Raw genomic sequence first — 15,552 nt, 5'->3', positions numbered from 1 at the left:
TGCTTTATTTAAATTCTCGATTATCGTAGATTTATCGGTGGTGACAGTGTTTCCTAGCCTCAGTGCATTGGGCAGCTGGGAGGCGGTGCTCTTATTCTCCATGGACTTTAGTGTCCCAGAACTTTTTGGAGTTTGTGCTGCAGGATGCAAATTTCTGTTTGAAAAAGCTAGCCTTAGCTTTCCTAACTATCTGTGTATATTGGTTCCTAACTTCCATGAAAAGTTGCATATCGCGGGGGCTATTTTGCGCTAATGCAGTACGGCACAGATGCCGGTTAGATTTGGGTATGTCATTTTAGGTGAAAATTGGAGGAAAAGGGTCCAATCCTTAAGAGGCTTGTGTTGTGAAAAGTGTTATGAAATGTAATGTTGTCATAATTCTAATTGTATGTAGCTGCCTTACTCTTCCTGGGGTCCAGCAACATTATCTGCTAATGGGGAGCCTTAATACATTTAAAAAAAATACCATAGTTATGGGTCTGCTCAATCAAGCAAATGATACTGAACTCATGACAAGATCATGTTTTGACATTGTATTGGCTATTGATGTTTTTTTGCTAAGTGACTTTGTGAAAATCATCTTTTGGCATTTATATATCTATTCTGTTTTCGGCATGTGGAAAAGTTCAGTGCAATCGGGAGTCCTTGGGACGTCGCTACCCTAACCTTAAGCCTTATCTTAACCATTTCAAATTAATTTCAATGGGGGGGTAGGGACATCCCAAGGATCCCGGAGAGCACAGACCATGAGAAAAGTCACAAGAATTTGCACATTTTGAAATAAAGATCAGGTCACGAATTAGAAGCTACTCGCTTAAAAAAGAAAAAGCATTCTGTTGACATTTGACTTCGCTGTCATGTTTCTTAACTTTATGTATGACATTTCAGATTTAGATATGATAATTTTAAAGTAGGTAGAGGTAGTGAACTACACTATACATACAATAGTATGTGGACACCTTGAAATTAGTGGATTCGGCTATTTCAGCCACAGGTATACAATCTCCATAGCCAAACATTGGCTGTAGAATGGCCTTACCGAAGCGCTCAGTGACTTTCAGCGTGGCACCGTCATAGGATGCCACCTTTCTAACAAGTCAGCTCATCAAATTTCTGCCCTGCTAGAGCTGTAAGTGCTGTTATTGTGAAGTAGAAACATCTTGGAGCAACAAAGGCTCAGCCGTGACGTGGGAGGCCACACAAGCTCACTGAACGGGACCGCCAAGTGCTGTAGCCCTGAATGACTGCAAATTGCTGTAGGGGGGACCAACTCCATGTTAATGCCTGTGATTAAAAAAATAATAATAATAATATTTAAATGAAATGTTTGACTAGCAGTTGTCCCCATACTTTTGGTCATGTAGTAACTTTAGTTAAACCTTTAAGTGACATTGACGTTATTGTTAACAGCTTGGTATACGCTATTTTCAGAGTAACTTTCACAATACTGTGGCTAATTAAGAGTTCTATAAATTTATTAGCCGATTGAGTAGGCTAACATGTAGCTTTGCACCCTCCTTTACCCTTACACATGGCATTTACCATCCCAATTCATATTTTTATGCCAGTGCATAACTATTGATTTTCCTTCTTGTTACTAGCTAGTTAGCTAACTGATTTACTCGTGTGTCTCTCCCATCTGCAGGCATCATCTACGATGTCATTGTGGAACCACCTAGTGTGGGTTCAATGACCGATGAACATGGGCACCAGCGGCCTGTCGCATTTTTGGCATACAGGTAAGTACGCAGCCCCTTTCCTTGCCCATTCATGTACAGTAGACTAATGCCTATCTGCCTTGCGGGGGGAATATGTTAAGAGGCCTGGTGCTGTGTCAATGTTAATACGCCTTGCTTGCGTCTGAGTTTAGGAAACATTTCGAAATTTCATATCAGCGCAATTTCTTTTTTTTATACGAAAGATACCCTTACTGTACCCAGTTTTGGCACAGTTGCAAGTGGCTGTGTTTTGAATAACACATGCTTCCAGCCGACGTACAATACTTCCTACCCAGTTGCACTCTAATGGAAATTGCCCTGTGCAACTAAGGTGAAACGACGTACAGAGTTTCAGTTATATTTGAGAAATTATTTCTTGCTTATATGAAAGTTCAGTTCCAAATGTTTCCAAAACTGCATTGCAAGCAAGGATTATTCAAGTTTCTGAATGTTAAAACACAGCGTTGGGACTTTAGTACACATTGGGCCAGCTGTGGTCCATACGTTCTACTGAGAACCCTTCAACTGTAATCCCTCTTGGGATCTCGAGAGCTAACACTTTCCATGTGTATGCTGTTTCTGAATTGTCAATGGCTGGGGCTATTATTTACTCCATTCATTATCTGCATTGTATTGCACAAATTTGAGAGGGGTAGTCACATAACCATCTTATTTTTTTCTCTTTCCTATAAAGAGTGAATGGCCAATACATCATGGAAGGGTTGGCCTCCAGTTTCCTCTTCACCATGGGAGGCTTGGGCTTCATAATCCTGGATCGCTCAAATGCCCCAAACATCCCTAAACTCAACCGCTTCCTTCTGTTGTTCATCGGTTTTGTCAGTGTCCTGCTCAGCTTCTTCATGGCCAGAGTGTTTATGAGAATGAAACTGCCGTAAGTCTACTCTCTTGTGAAGATTTCCAATCATGCCTCCAACTAAAACACATAACTCTGTGGGGTGGGGAGAAATGTGCTACTTTTATGACGGACAGCGCAACACAACCCTTCCCCACCCTACTGCTCCCATTGAAAACCATTAAGTTTCTGTGTTTTTACACATTTGTTTGTCTGGTTTAAAGGGGACCTAATCATCAACACAAGTAACACTCTTGATAGTAACAGATACATCACATTTTATTGGTCACATACACATGGTTAGCAGATATTATTGCGAGTGTAGCGAAATGCTTGTGCTTCTAGTTCCAACAGTATCTAAGAAGTAATATCTAACAATTCCACAACAAATGCCTAATACACACATCTTAACCTCTATGGGCTAGGTGGGACGCTTGCGCAAAAACTTCAATTTTTCAAACATATGACTATTTTACACCATTTTAAAGATTCTCGTTAATCTAACCACACTGTCCGATTTCAAAAAGGCTTTACAACGAAAGCAAAACATTAGATTATGTCAGCAGAGTACCCAGCCAGAAATAATCAGACACCCATTTTTCAAGCTAGCATATAATGTCACATAAACCCAAACCACAGCTAAATGCAGCACTAACCTTTGATCTTCATCAGATGACAACCCTAGGACATTATGTTATACAATACATGCATGTTTTGTTCAATCAAGTTCTTATTTATATCAAAAACCAGTTTTTTACATTAGCATGTGACTAGCATGTGACTAGCATTCCCACCGAACACTGCCGGTGAATTTACTAAATTACTCACGATAAACGTTCACAAAAAGCATAACAATTATTTTAAGAATTATAGATACAGAACTCCTCTATGCACTCGATATGTCCGATTTTAAAATAGCTTTTCGGTGAAAGCACATTTTGCAATATTCTCAGTAGATAGCCCGGCATCACAGGGCTAGCTATTTAGACACCCAGCAAGTTTAGCACTCACCAAAGTCAGATTTACTATAAGAAAAATGTTATTACCTTTGGTGTTCTTCGTCAGAATGCACTCCCAGGACTTCTACTTCAATAACAAATGTTGGTTTGGTCCCAAATAATCCATTGTTATATCCAAATAGCGGCGTTTTGTTCGTGCGTTCAAGACACTATCCGAAAGGGTAAATAAGGGTGACGAGCATGGCGCATTTCGTGACAAAAAAAATCTAAATATTCCATTACCGTACTTCGAAGCATGTCAACCGCTGTTTAAAATCAATTTTTATGCCATTTTTCTCGTAAAAAAGCGATAATATTCCGACCGGGAATCTGCGTTTAGGTAAACAGACGAAAGAAAATAAAGCATGGGGTCGACTCGGGCACGCGCCTAAGCCCATAGTACTCTGATCGGCCACTTGCCAAACGCGATAATGTGTTTCAGCCAGAGGCTGCCTCGATATCATTCCGCTTTTTCCCGGGCTCTGAGAGCCTATGGGAGCCATAGGAAGTGTCACGTTATAGCAAAGATCCTCAGTCTTCAATAAAAAGAGCCAAGATGAACAACAACTTGTCAGACAGGCCACTTCCTGCATGGAATCTTCTCAGGTTTTGGCCTGCCATATGAGTTCTGTTATACTCACAGACACCATTCAAACAGTTTTAGAAACTTTAGTGTGTTTTCTATCCAAAGCCAATAATTATATGCATATTCTAGTTACTGGGCAGGAGTAGTAACCAGATTAAATCGGGTACGTTTTTTATCCAGCCGTGTCAATACTGCCCCCTAGCCCTAACAGGTTAAGTAATGGAATGGAATAAGAATATATATGGATGATTAATGTCAGAGCGGCATAGGCTAAGATGCAATAGATAGAATACAGTATAAATATGAGATGAGTAATGCAAGATATGTAAACATTAAAGTTACTAGTGATCCATTTTTTTAAAGTGGCCAATGATTTCAAGTCTTTGTAGGCAGCAGCCTCCCTATGCAAGTGATGGCTATTTAATAGTGTGATGGCCTTGAGATAGAAGCTGTTTTTCAGTCTCTCGGTCCCAGCTTTGATGCACCTGTACTGACCTCGCCTTCTTGATGGTAGCGGGGTGAACAGGCAGTGGTGGTTGTTGTCCTTGATGATCCTTTTGGCCATTGTGTGCTGTAGGGGTCCTGGAGGGCAGGTAGTTTGCCCCCGGTGATGCATTGTGCAGATAGCACCACCCTTTGGAGAGCCCTGCGGTTGTGGGCGTTGCCGTTACTGTACCAGGCGGCGATACAGCCCGACAGGATGCTCTCAATGGTGCATCTGTAAAAGCTTGTGAGGGTTTTAGGTGACAAGACAAATTTCTTCAGCCTCCTGAGGTTGAAGAGGCGTTGTTGCTTCTTCACCACACTGTCTGTGTGGGTGGACCGTTTCAGTGAACCGAGACTGATCTCGGAGTGACCCCCGTCCCCGCCGAGAAAAATAAAGTCAAAAGAATTCCATTCCCCCCAGCTGCGTCAGTTGTCACAGTGACATCATGAACATTCTATTGAAATGGTTACTTGCATAGTGGAGTCTTTTCTTGAGACATGCAGCTAGCTAGTTAAACAATGAACCATAATCCCAATTCATAACATTACTACCCTGCATGAATCTGCAGGTAGCTAACCAACCAGGTTAAATGTTAGCTAGCTAACATTAGGCTATAACTAGCAATGCAAATGGCTCTGAGATATGAATAATATTACTACACAGATCATAAGCATAACGTTAGCAAGCTAACAGTACAATTTAAATTTAAAGTGACTTTCTGACAAAATTAGAAACGTGTAATATCTGAAAATGTAGCTAGCTAGACTATCTTACCCATATACATGGATGGACGCTTCTCTCTCTGTCATGGATGCCATGAGTTAGCGTTAGTGGTTAGGGGTGGCAGGTAGCCTAGTGGTTAGTGCATTGGGCCAGTAACTGAAAGGTTGCTGGATCGAATCCCTGAGCTGACAAGGTAAAAATCTGTTGTTCTTCCCCTGAACAAGGCAGTTAACCCACTGTTCCTAGGCCGTCATTGTAAAGAAGAATTTGTTCTTAACTGACTTGCTTAGTTAAAAAAAAAAAATGGGTTAGGGTTAGTTTGAAGATGTAATCCGGAGACAGGTGTTTTATACAACTGACTTTTGTTCTCTTTTTGATTCTGTCTGCAAATTCGCTATCAAACGCCAGAATTTTCTCCATCTCCTTAGCTAATTTCAAATCTCGGTGCTCCGGAAAGTGGAGAGCAACACTTATGCAGTTCTACTGCGTGATATATCTTTTAAAAAAGCTGCGTTAGAAAGCATTACCGACACATACTGACCAGCTCATGTTATAGATAAACAGCGTGCCACATGGCAGACCAATCCGAACTCGTCTCTCGGCATGTCCAGCCCACTCATTATCTCAGCCAATCATGGATCGGGGGAAGGTTGCTGACTTTTTATGTGGCTAAACCAACTAGGCTCGTAATATAACAATTGTATTCGTATTTACAGATGGCATACAAGTTTTTTTTATTAAGGCACGTGAAAATATTTATATGCTCATTGTTCCATGATTATGTTAGTGACAGAACTCAGGCCATCGTGATTGATGGGGGTTAAGTCCGTATTTCTTGAAGTACATAAGTGTTCTGCGGGAGTCTGTTTTGGGACCTGTTCTTGTCACTATTTATATAAATGCTATTGGTCAATCTGTTAAAGAATTGACATTTCATCAATATGCGTATGATACTAATATGTACGCAATTGCTCTGACTGCTGACCTGGATTTGACAAGGCTACAGTCTGATTTTGCATCTGTACAGGAAGCCATTACTGATTTTTAAAACGTGTGCTTAATAAGGGCAAAACTAAATACATGCTGTTTTCAAGTTCTCGTAAGATTTCTCTTGGATGGATTACATCTTCACTCATCGGATGGTTCTATAATCGAACAAGTCCGTACATACAAATACCCTGCATACATATATTAGCATCTGCTAGACAAGAGAATTTTGTCCTTATGTAGCAAATGCATCAGATGCATAACAACCCGCAAGGTGCAGCAAACATAAGCACCAACGCTTGATAAATAGTGCATCAACTATTGTAAAGGATTAATTGCATGAATAAATGTTAGTGGAAATATATTAATAAAACATTTTATTTGATAGTTAAGAATATGTTTTGTATAATTTTATTAAGTCCTAGAAAAAAGTGGGCCTATAACCTATGAATTTTCCTTACAATAAAACATTAGTGTAATCCATTTGATCAACTTTATTTGTAGATTTAATTAGTAATGGAGTTGTAGTAATTAAAGTCCAGTTACAGCTTCTTTTGACAAAGTTAAAACGAAAAAGATGAGGATAATAACCAGCCAGGTGCGCATGTGAAATTATTTACTATATACCTAAACAAAAGAACCAGTGCATGAACAATTGTAAAGGATGAATTGCATAAAGAAATATTTGTGGCAATGTGTTCATGACAAGATACAAATAAGTTTTTGTTGGACACTGTATTGTGCCCTTTGATTCATGTGTAAAGGCACGGGTAAATCTCATCTTCTCTTGTCTTTATGCTTCGGGTCCACAGTCAGCACACAGCTCCGGGACTTTGTGTGAGCAAGCCCAACAAACAAATCGGTTGCACTGCACACAGTTTTCATGGGTCTTGTTTCGTGTGCACCTGCCGACTTGACATTGTCTTCCTTTTCCCGAGTGGGAGCAGTAGTGCTTGGAAGAGGGAGAGCAGGATGCGCTGCTGCCTTGGCGGCTGTAGCTTCTTTCTTGATGTTCATGTAGTTCTCACGAAGCTCACATGCCAGATCCATGATGAAATCGCTCCTGCTGACTGTCTTGTCAAGGCATTGCTTGCGCAACACATGCGCTTTGTTAGCAGCGATGACGAGCACGTTGCAGAACACCGCAACAGGCCAGCGGTGAGTGCCTCCTTTTACAGAGTACAGTCTTGCCATCTGGTCCAGTGTATCCACACCAACCTATTACATAAAATAGAAAAGGTTTGAATAGTAATCAAATGTATTTATATAGCCCATCTTACATCAGCTGATATCTCAGTGCTGTACAGAAACCCAGCCTAAAACCCCCAACAATGCAGGTGTAGAAGCACGGTGGCTAGGAAAAACTCCCTAGAAAGGCTAATAATAATAATGTAATATAATAAAAGCTCATATAAGATCATATTTGGTGTTTGACAGATGGAAAGGATATATGTATATAGCAGAGATGTATACCTTTGTGCGATTGTAGTCTGTCTCCAGTTTCTTTTTCTGGTCACTGCCAATGGCAACAGTGGGATGCATGGTGCTGAGGATGCAAACACTCTTTTTTTTTTACATCTGTACACCATAAGTGTTGCTTTACCACTTTCCTTCACTGATGTGGAGTACAGCTCTGCTGGTATGTTTTGCACAGAGAGGGGCAGCTCCCCCTTTGTTTGTTGAGTCGGCGGCAAACTTGTCTGTCTGCACGCGTATTGGTCTCGTCTCCTTGTTATCAACGCAGGTGTTGCATGATCTCTCTGAAGCGGTTGTGTGGCATGGTCTCTGGAAAAAGTCCACCCCATACCTATCAGACTGAGTCCACATCCATGCTCTTTCTGCCGTATGCTACGTGGACATACAAGAGTGCAATAAATGCATTCAGGTCATTCATAGACGTCCCTCGTTTTTGTTTCCTTTTCTGTGCATATGAGTGACAGTACAGTCTCTGTGCTGCAACATCTGCATGTCACATAAACAAAGAAAACTGAGTACTCTGGCAATTTGTCTCTTTGCGTGAGGTGTAGGACCTGCTCTCTTTGTGAATATTCTGGTAAGGCCGCCTTCCTGTTGGGCTCTCGTCTCTTTTCTACCCAAACCGTGCCATCCCTCCCAGACTCCTGTCTCACGTGGCAGTTGGGATCACCGTCTGTTGGCTCTGTTCTGTTGTTTTTGCGGCGAGGCTCAGGCATCGGAGGCTGAGGCTCGACGTAAACATCAGATGAAGACTCTTCATCAGCAATGTTGATTTCAAGCACAATATCCAATCCTCCATCCGACTCCAACTCATTTAAATTCTGCAGCATTTGCAATGCTGTCAGTGCGTCCCTTCGTTTGGTTCGGCTTGCCATTGTGAATATTGTACTCGGTGTCTGGGGAGATTATATACAATTTCCAGCATTTCATAATAAAATAATTAGACCACACAATTCTTCAGTACACGATTGTTCTAAATTCAATCATCTTCACCCGTATCATTCAGATCAATCAAATTAAATCACCCTCTTCACCCTCATCATTCAGTTAATTTAAGTCACATACACCATTTATCAGTTTCTATCTGGTTTCTATCGCCCAATCATCCATTGACGATAGAATAACATTTTTAATTTGATTGTTACTCGTTTTTAATTAGTAGCCAGAGCGGTTATGGCATGTGTTCGTTTCCCTTACAATACATTTGATTAGTAAAACAGTTATAGTAAATAAAACAGTCCAGGAACAGCTTCTTTTTACAAATTTTAAAATGTGAGAGTATGGTATCAACCCGCAAGGCACGCGGTCAAATTATTAAAATGAGCGCTAACACTGATAAATGGGCTTAACATAAACTCATTACACTATTGTCTTTATAAATTAAATCAACCTCTTCACCCAGTTAGGCCTAATTTTGATATTCAATTGGGAAGTGAGGTGCAGTATCGCCCATTTCATCCATTGCTTCACTGAATAGAGTCAATGATATGTTTTGCATTATTCTGAAGGCCTACTGCAACATGTACCATGTTTTAATTTCCTTACAATAAATGTGATTAGTAATACAGTTATAGTAAATAAAACAGTCCCATAATAGCTTATTTTTACAAAGTAAAAGAATGGTATCAACCCCCAAAATGTGTGGTCAAATTATTTGCTGCTGAAAAATAGGCATAACACAAACTCATCATTACACTATTGTCTTTCTAAATCAAATCAACCTCTTCACCCTCATTCAGCTAGGCCTAATTTTAAATTAAATTGTGAAGTAAGGTGCACAATTTATCATCCATACAGTGAGAAGAGAAACACATTAGCGCCTGGCTGGGTACCAACGTCCTACAGCACATTGTCTTGGCGGGTTAAGTTAGGAATAGGTGTAGAAAAAAGTTTAAAAGGCTCTAATACTTTTATGTTAATGATAAAAAAAATTCTGACAAATGAGCAGAGGAAAATAAATGTAGCAAAAGTCGTGGAAGGAGCAGGACATGATTATTTTTAAATGTATTTTTTACAGATTTTTTTTTTTGTTGTATTTATCAAACGTCAGCGGCTGTTTGCCTATGGCGGTTCGAGTGTTAGATGCCGTTTATCATAGCGCCCTTCATTTTTTACAGGAGACAGTTTTACTACTCATCACTACGTTCTTTACCAGAAGGTTGGCTGGACCTCTTTTTAATGTCATGTAGATCACATCATTACATCAGTGCTGCTCCATAAGCTTCTGACTTAAGTGATAGTTAACATTTCAAAATGACAAGTTCTCTAACCTGTTCACAGGGTTGGATAACTTTGGAGACTCCTAATTTAACCTCTAACCTCTAATTTAAATTGATTTGTATTTCATGTAATGGGCATACACAAAATTGTTCAAATTGGTGAAGTAAAAAAAATAACTTCGAACTATGAAAAAAAACGGGAAAGTGGTGCGTGCAAATGCATTCGCCCCCTTTGCTATGAAGCCCCTAAGTAAAATCTGGTGTAACCAATTACCTTCAGAAGTGACATAATCAGTTAAATAAAGTCCACTGGTGTGCAATCTAAATGTCACATGATCTGTGTGTGTGTGTGTGTGTGTTCTGAAAGGCCCCAAAGTTTGCAACACCACTAAGCAAGCAGCACCATGAAGACCAAGGAGCTCTCCAAACAGGTCAGGGACAAAGTTGTGGAGAAGTGCATATCAGGATTATAAAAAATATCAGACACTTTAAACATCCCACGGAGCACCATAAGATATGGCATCACAACAAACCTGCCAAGAGAGCCGCCCACCAAAACTCAAGAACCAAGCAATGAGGGCATTAATCAGAGAGGCAACAAAGAGACCGAAGATAACCCTGAAGGAGCTGCAAAGCTCTACAGCGGAGATTGGAGTGTCTGTCCATAGGACCACTTTAAGCCGTACACTCCACAGGACTGGGCTTTACGGAAGAGTGGACAGAAAAAAAGCCATTGCGCTTAAAGTAAACAATAAGCGAACACGTTTGGTGTTCGCCAAAAAGAATGTGGGAGACTCCCCAAACATATGGAAAAAGGTACACTGGTCAGATGAGACTAAAATTGAGCTTTTTTGGCCATCATGGAAAACGCTATGTCTTCCGCAAACCCAACACCTCTCATCACCCCGAAAATTACATGCCCACAGTGAAGCAGGGACTGGGAAACTGGTCAGAATTGAAGGAAAGATGGATTGTGCTAAATACAAGAACATTCTTGAGGGAAACCTGTTTCATTCTTCCAGAGATTTGAGACTGGGACGGAGGTTCACCTTCCAGCAGGACAATGACCCTAAGCATACTGCTAAAGCAACACTCGAGTGGTTTAAGGGAAAACAACTAAAAAAATAAAAATCTTGTACCCCAAGTCTGTAGACACCAAAGGAGGGTCCATCATGGTCTGGGACGGTGTGTCACAGCATCATCGGACTGACCTTGTTGTTATTGCAGGCAATCTCAATGCTGTGTGTTACAAGGAAGACATCCTCCTCCCTCATGTGGTACCCTTCCTGCAGGCTCATCCTGACATGACCCTCCAGCATGACAATGCCACCAGCCATACTGCTTGTTCTGTGCGTGATTTTCTGCAAGACAGGAATGTCAGGGTTCTGCCATGGCCAGCGAAGAGCCTGGATCTCAATCCCATTGAGCACGTCTGGGACCTGTTGGATCTGAGGGTGAGGTCTAGGGCCGTTCCCCCCCAGAAATGTCTGGGAACTTGCAGGTCTCTTGGTAGAAGAGTGGGGTAACATCTCACAGCAAGAACTGGCAAATCTGGTGCATTCCATGAGGAGGAGATACACTGCAGTATTTAATGCAGCTGGTGGCCACACCAGAAACTGACTTACTTTTGATTTTCGACCCCCCCCCCCCCCCCCCCCCCCATTGTTCAGGGACACATTATTCCATTTCTGTTAATAACATGTCTGTGGAACTTGTTCAGTTTGTCTGTTGAATCTTATGTTCATACAGATATTTACACATGCCAAGTTTGCTGAAAATAAACGCTGTTGACAGTGAAAAGATGTTTCTTTTTTTTGCTGTGTGTATGTGTGTTTTTATTTACATACATACATGCATGCATGCATACAGTGGGGGGGAAAGGTATTTGATCCCCTGCTGATTTTGTACGTTCGCCCACTGACAAAGAAATGATCAGTCTATAATTTTAATGATAGATTTATTTGAACAGTGAGACCAGAATAACAACAAAAATATCCAGAAAAACGCATGTCAAAAATGTTATAAATTGATTTGCATTTTAATGAGGGAAATAAGTATTTGACCCCTCTGCAAAACATGACTTAGTACTTGGTGGCAAAACCCTTGTTGGCAATCACAGAAGTCAGACGTTTCTTGTAGTTGGCCACCAGGTTTGCACATCTCAGGAGGGGTTTTGTCCCACTCCTCTTTGCAGATCTTCTCCAAGTCATTAAGGTTTCGAGGCTGACGTTTGGCAACTCAAACCTTCAGCTCCACAGATTTTCTATGGGATTAAGGTCTGGAGACTGGCTAGGCCACTCCAGGACCTTAATGTGCTTCTTCTTGAGCCACTCCTTTGTTGCCTTGGCTGTGTGTTTTGGGTCATTGTCATGCTGGAATACCCATCCACGACCCATTTTCAATGCCCTGGCTGAGGGAAGGAGGTTCTCACCCAAGATTTGACGGTACATGGCCCCGTCCATCGTCCCTTTGATGCGGTGAAGTTGTCCTGTCCCCTTAACAGAAAAACACCCCCAAAGCATGTTTCCACCTCCATGTTTGACGGTGGAGATGGTGTTCTTGGGGTCATAGGCAGCATTCCTCCTCCTCCAAACACGGCGAGTTGAGTTGATGCCAAAGAGCTCCATTTTGGTCTCATCTGACCACAACACTTTCACCCAGTTGTCCTCTGCCAATGAACATCTGAATGATTCAAACTTCAGACGGGCATGTATATGTATTCTTGAGCAGGGGGACCTTGCGGGCGCTGCAGGATTTCAGTCCTTCACGGCGTAGTGTGTTACCAATTGTTTTCTTGGTGACTATGGTCCCAGCTGCCTTGAGATCATTGACAAGATCCTCCCGTGTAGTTCTGGGCTGATTCCTCACCGTTCTCATGATCATTGCAACTCCACGAGGTGAGATCTTGCATGGAGCCTCAGGCCGAGGGATATTGATAGTTCTTTTGTGTTTCTTCCATTTGCGAATAATCGCACCAAATGTTGTCACCTTCTCACCAAGCTGCTTGGCGATGGTCTTGTAGCCCATTCCAGCCTTGTGTAGGTCTACAATCTTTCCTTGACATCCTTGGAGAGCTCTTTGGTCTTGGCCATGGTGGAGAGTTTGGAATCTGATTGCTTGCTTCTGTGGACAGGTCTTTTTTACAGTTAACAAGCTGCGGTTAGGCGCACTCCCTTTAAGAGTGTGCTCCTAATCTCAGCTCGTTACCTGTATAAAAGACACCTGGGAGCCAGATCTTTCTGATTGAGAGGGGCTCAAATACTTATTTCCCTCATTAAAATGCGAATCATTTTATATTTTTGACATGCGCTTTTCTGTATTTTTTGTTGTTGTTATTCTGTCTCTCTCTGTTCAAATAAACCTACCATTAAACATACAAAATCTGCAGGGGATCAAATACTATTTCCCCCCACTGTGTGTGTGTACTGCTCAAAAAAATAAAGGGAACACTAAAATAACACATCCTAGATCTGAATGCAATAAATAATGTTATTAAATACTTTTTTCTTAACATAGTTGAATGTGCTGACAACAAAATCACACAAAAATAATTATTTGAAATCTAATTTATCAACCCATGGAGGCCTGGATTTGGAGTCACACTCAAAATTAAAGTGGAAAACCATACTACAGGCTGATCCAACTTTGATATAATGTCCTTAAAACAAGTCAAAATGAGGCTCAGTAGTGTGTGTGTGGCATCCACGTGCCTGTATGACCTCCCTACAACGCCTGGGCATGCTCCTGATGAGGTGGCGGATGGTCTCCTGAGGGATCTCCTCCCAGACCTGGACGAAAGCATCCGCCAACTCCTGGACAGTCTGCGGTGCAACGTGGCGTTGGTGGATGGAGCGAGACATGATGTCCCAGATGTGCTCAATTGGATTCAGGTCTGGGGAACGGGCGGGCCAGTCCATAGCATCAATGCCTTCCTCTTGCAGGAACTGCTGACACACTCCAGCCACATGAGGTCTAGCATTGTCTTGCGTTAGGAGGAACCCAGGGCCAACCGCACCAGCATATGGTCTCACAAGGGGTCTGAGGATCTCATCTTGATACCTAATGGCAGTCAGGCTACATGGAGGGCTGTGCGCCCCCCCCCCCAAAGAAATGCCACCCCACACCATGACTGACCCACCGCCAAACCGGTCATGCTGGAGGATGTTGCAGGCAGCAGAACGTTCTCCACGGCGTCTCCAGACTCTGTCACGTCTGTCACATGTGCTCAGTGTGAACCTGCTTTCATCTGTGAAGAGCACAGGGCGCCAGTGGCGAATTTTCCAATCTTGGTGTTCTCTGGCAAATGCCAAACGTCCTGCACAGTGTTGGGCTGTAAGCACAACCCCCACCTGTGGACGTCGGGCCCTCATACCACCCTCCATAGAGTCTTTCTGACCGTTTGAGCAGACGCATGCACATTTGTGGCTTGCTGGAGGTCATTTTGCAGGGCTCTGGCAGTGCTCCTCCTGCTCCTCCTTGCACAAAGGCGGAGGTAGCGGTCCTGCTGCTGGGTTGTTGCCCTCCTACGGCCTCCTCCACGTCTCCTCATGTACTGGCCTGTCTCCTGGTAGCGCCTCCATGCTCTGGACACTACGCTGACAGACACAGCAAACCTTCTTGCCACAGCTCGCATTGATGTGCCATCCTGGATGAGCTGCACTACCTGAGCCACTTGTGTGGGTTGTAGACTCCGTCTCATGCTACCACTAGAGTGAAAGCACCGCCAGCATTCAAAAGTGACCAAAACATCAGCCAGGAAGCATAGGAACTGAGAAGTGGTCTGTGGTCACCACCTGCAGAACCACTCCTTTATTGGCGGTGTCTTGCTAATTGCCTATAATTTCCACCTGTTGTCTATTCCATTTGCACAACAGCATGTGAAATGTATTGTCAATCAGTGTTGCTTCCTAAGTGGACAGTTTGATTTCACAGAAGTGTGATTGACTTGGAGTTACATTGTGTTTAAGTGTGTTTATTTTTTTGAGCAGGGTATACATACATGCATGCATGCATGCATGCATGCATGCATGCATACACTTGAAGTCGGAAGTTTACATACACATTTCTATTTCCTCGCTGTGGTTGCCAGGTGAACTCGTTCATTCCACCCACACTGCCACTCAGCCAGGCATCTACAGAAGTGACTGATTAGGCTCTGCCAAACATCACATCGATGGCAAAAATGGCAATTCAGTCCTGCCTTTTCTGCGTATGGAACATTTCTGGGAGTCTTTAACTCAACCACTCCACAAAGTTCTTGTTAACAAACTATAGTTTTGGCAAGTCGGTTAGGACATCTACTTTGTGCATGACACAAGTAATTTTTCCAACAATTGTTTAGACAGATTATTTCACTTATAAATCACTATCACAATTCTAGTGCGTCAGACGTTTACATGCACTAAGTTGACAGTGCCTTTTAACAGCTTGGAACATTCCAGAAAATGAAGCTTCTGATAGGCTAATTGACATCATTTCAGGTGTACCTGTGGATGTATTTCAAGG

The 15,552-nt window shown here is 42.2% G+C and overlaps 1 protein-coding gene across 1 annotated transcript in view; it reads left to right on the top strand.

Annotated features, from left to right (window-relative positions):
• LOC106577458 (oligosaccharyltransferase complex subunit ostc) overlaps positions 1-15,552 on the top strand; it is a 44,171-nt gene that overhangs the window by 15,447 nt on the left and 13,172 nt on the right. Inside the window, exons 2-3 of the mRNA XM_014155454.3 lie at positions 1,646-1,739; positions 2,413-2,610. Of these exons, the coding sequence (XP_014010929.1) occupies positions 1,646-1,739; positions 2,413-2,610 (292 nt within the window). The remainder of the gene's footprint in view (positions 1-1,645; positions 1,740-2,412; positions 2,611-15,552) is intronic.

This window comes from Salmo salar, chromosome 18, assembly GCF_965601325.2.
Source record: "Salmo salar chromosome 18, fSalSal1, whole genome shotgun sequence".
Lineage (NCBI taxonomy): Eukaryota > Metazoa > Chordata > Actinopteri > Salmoniformes > Salmonidae > Salmo > Salmo salar.
Note: the sequence above shows the minus strand (reverse complement) of the source record. Positions and strands in the feature narration are given on the sequence as shown.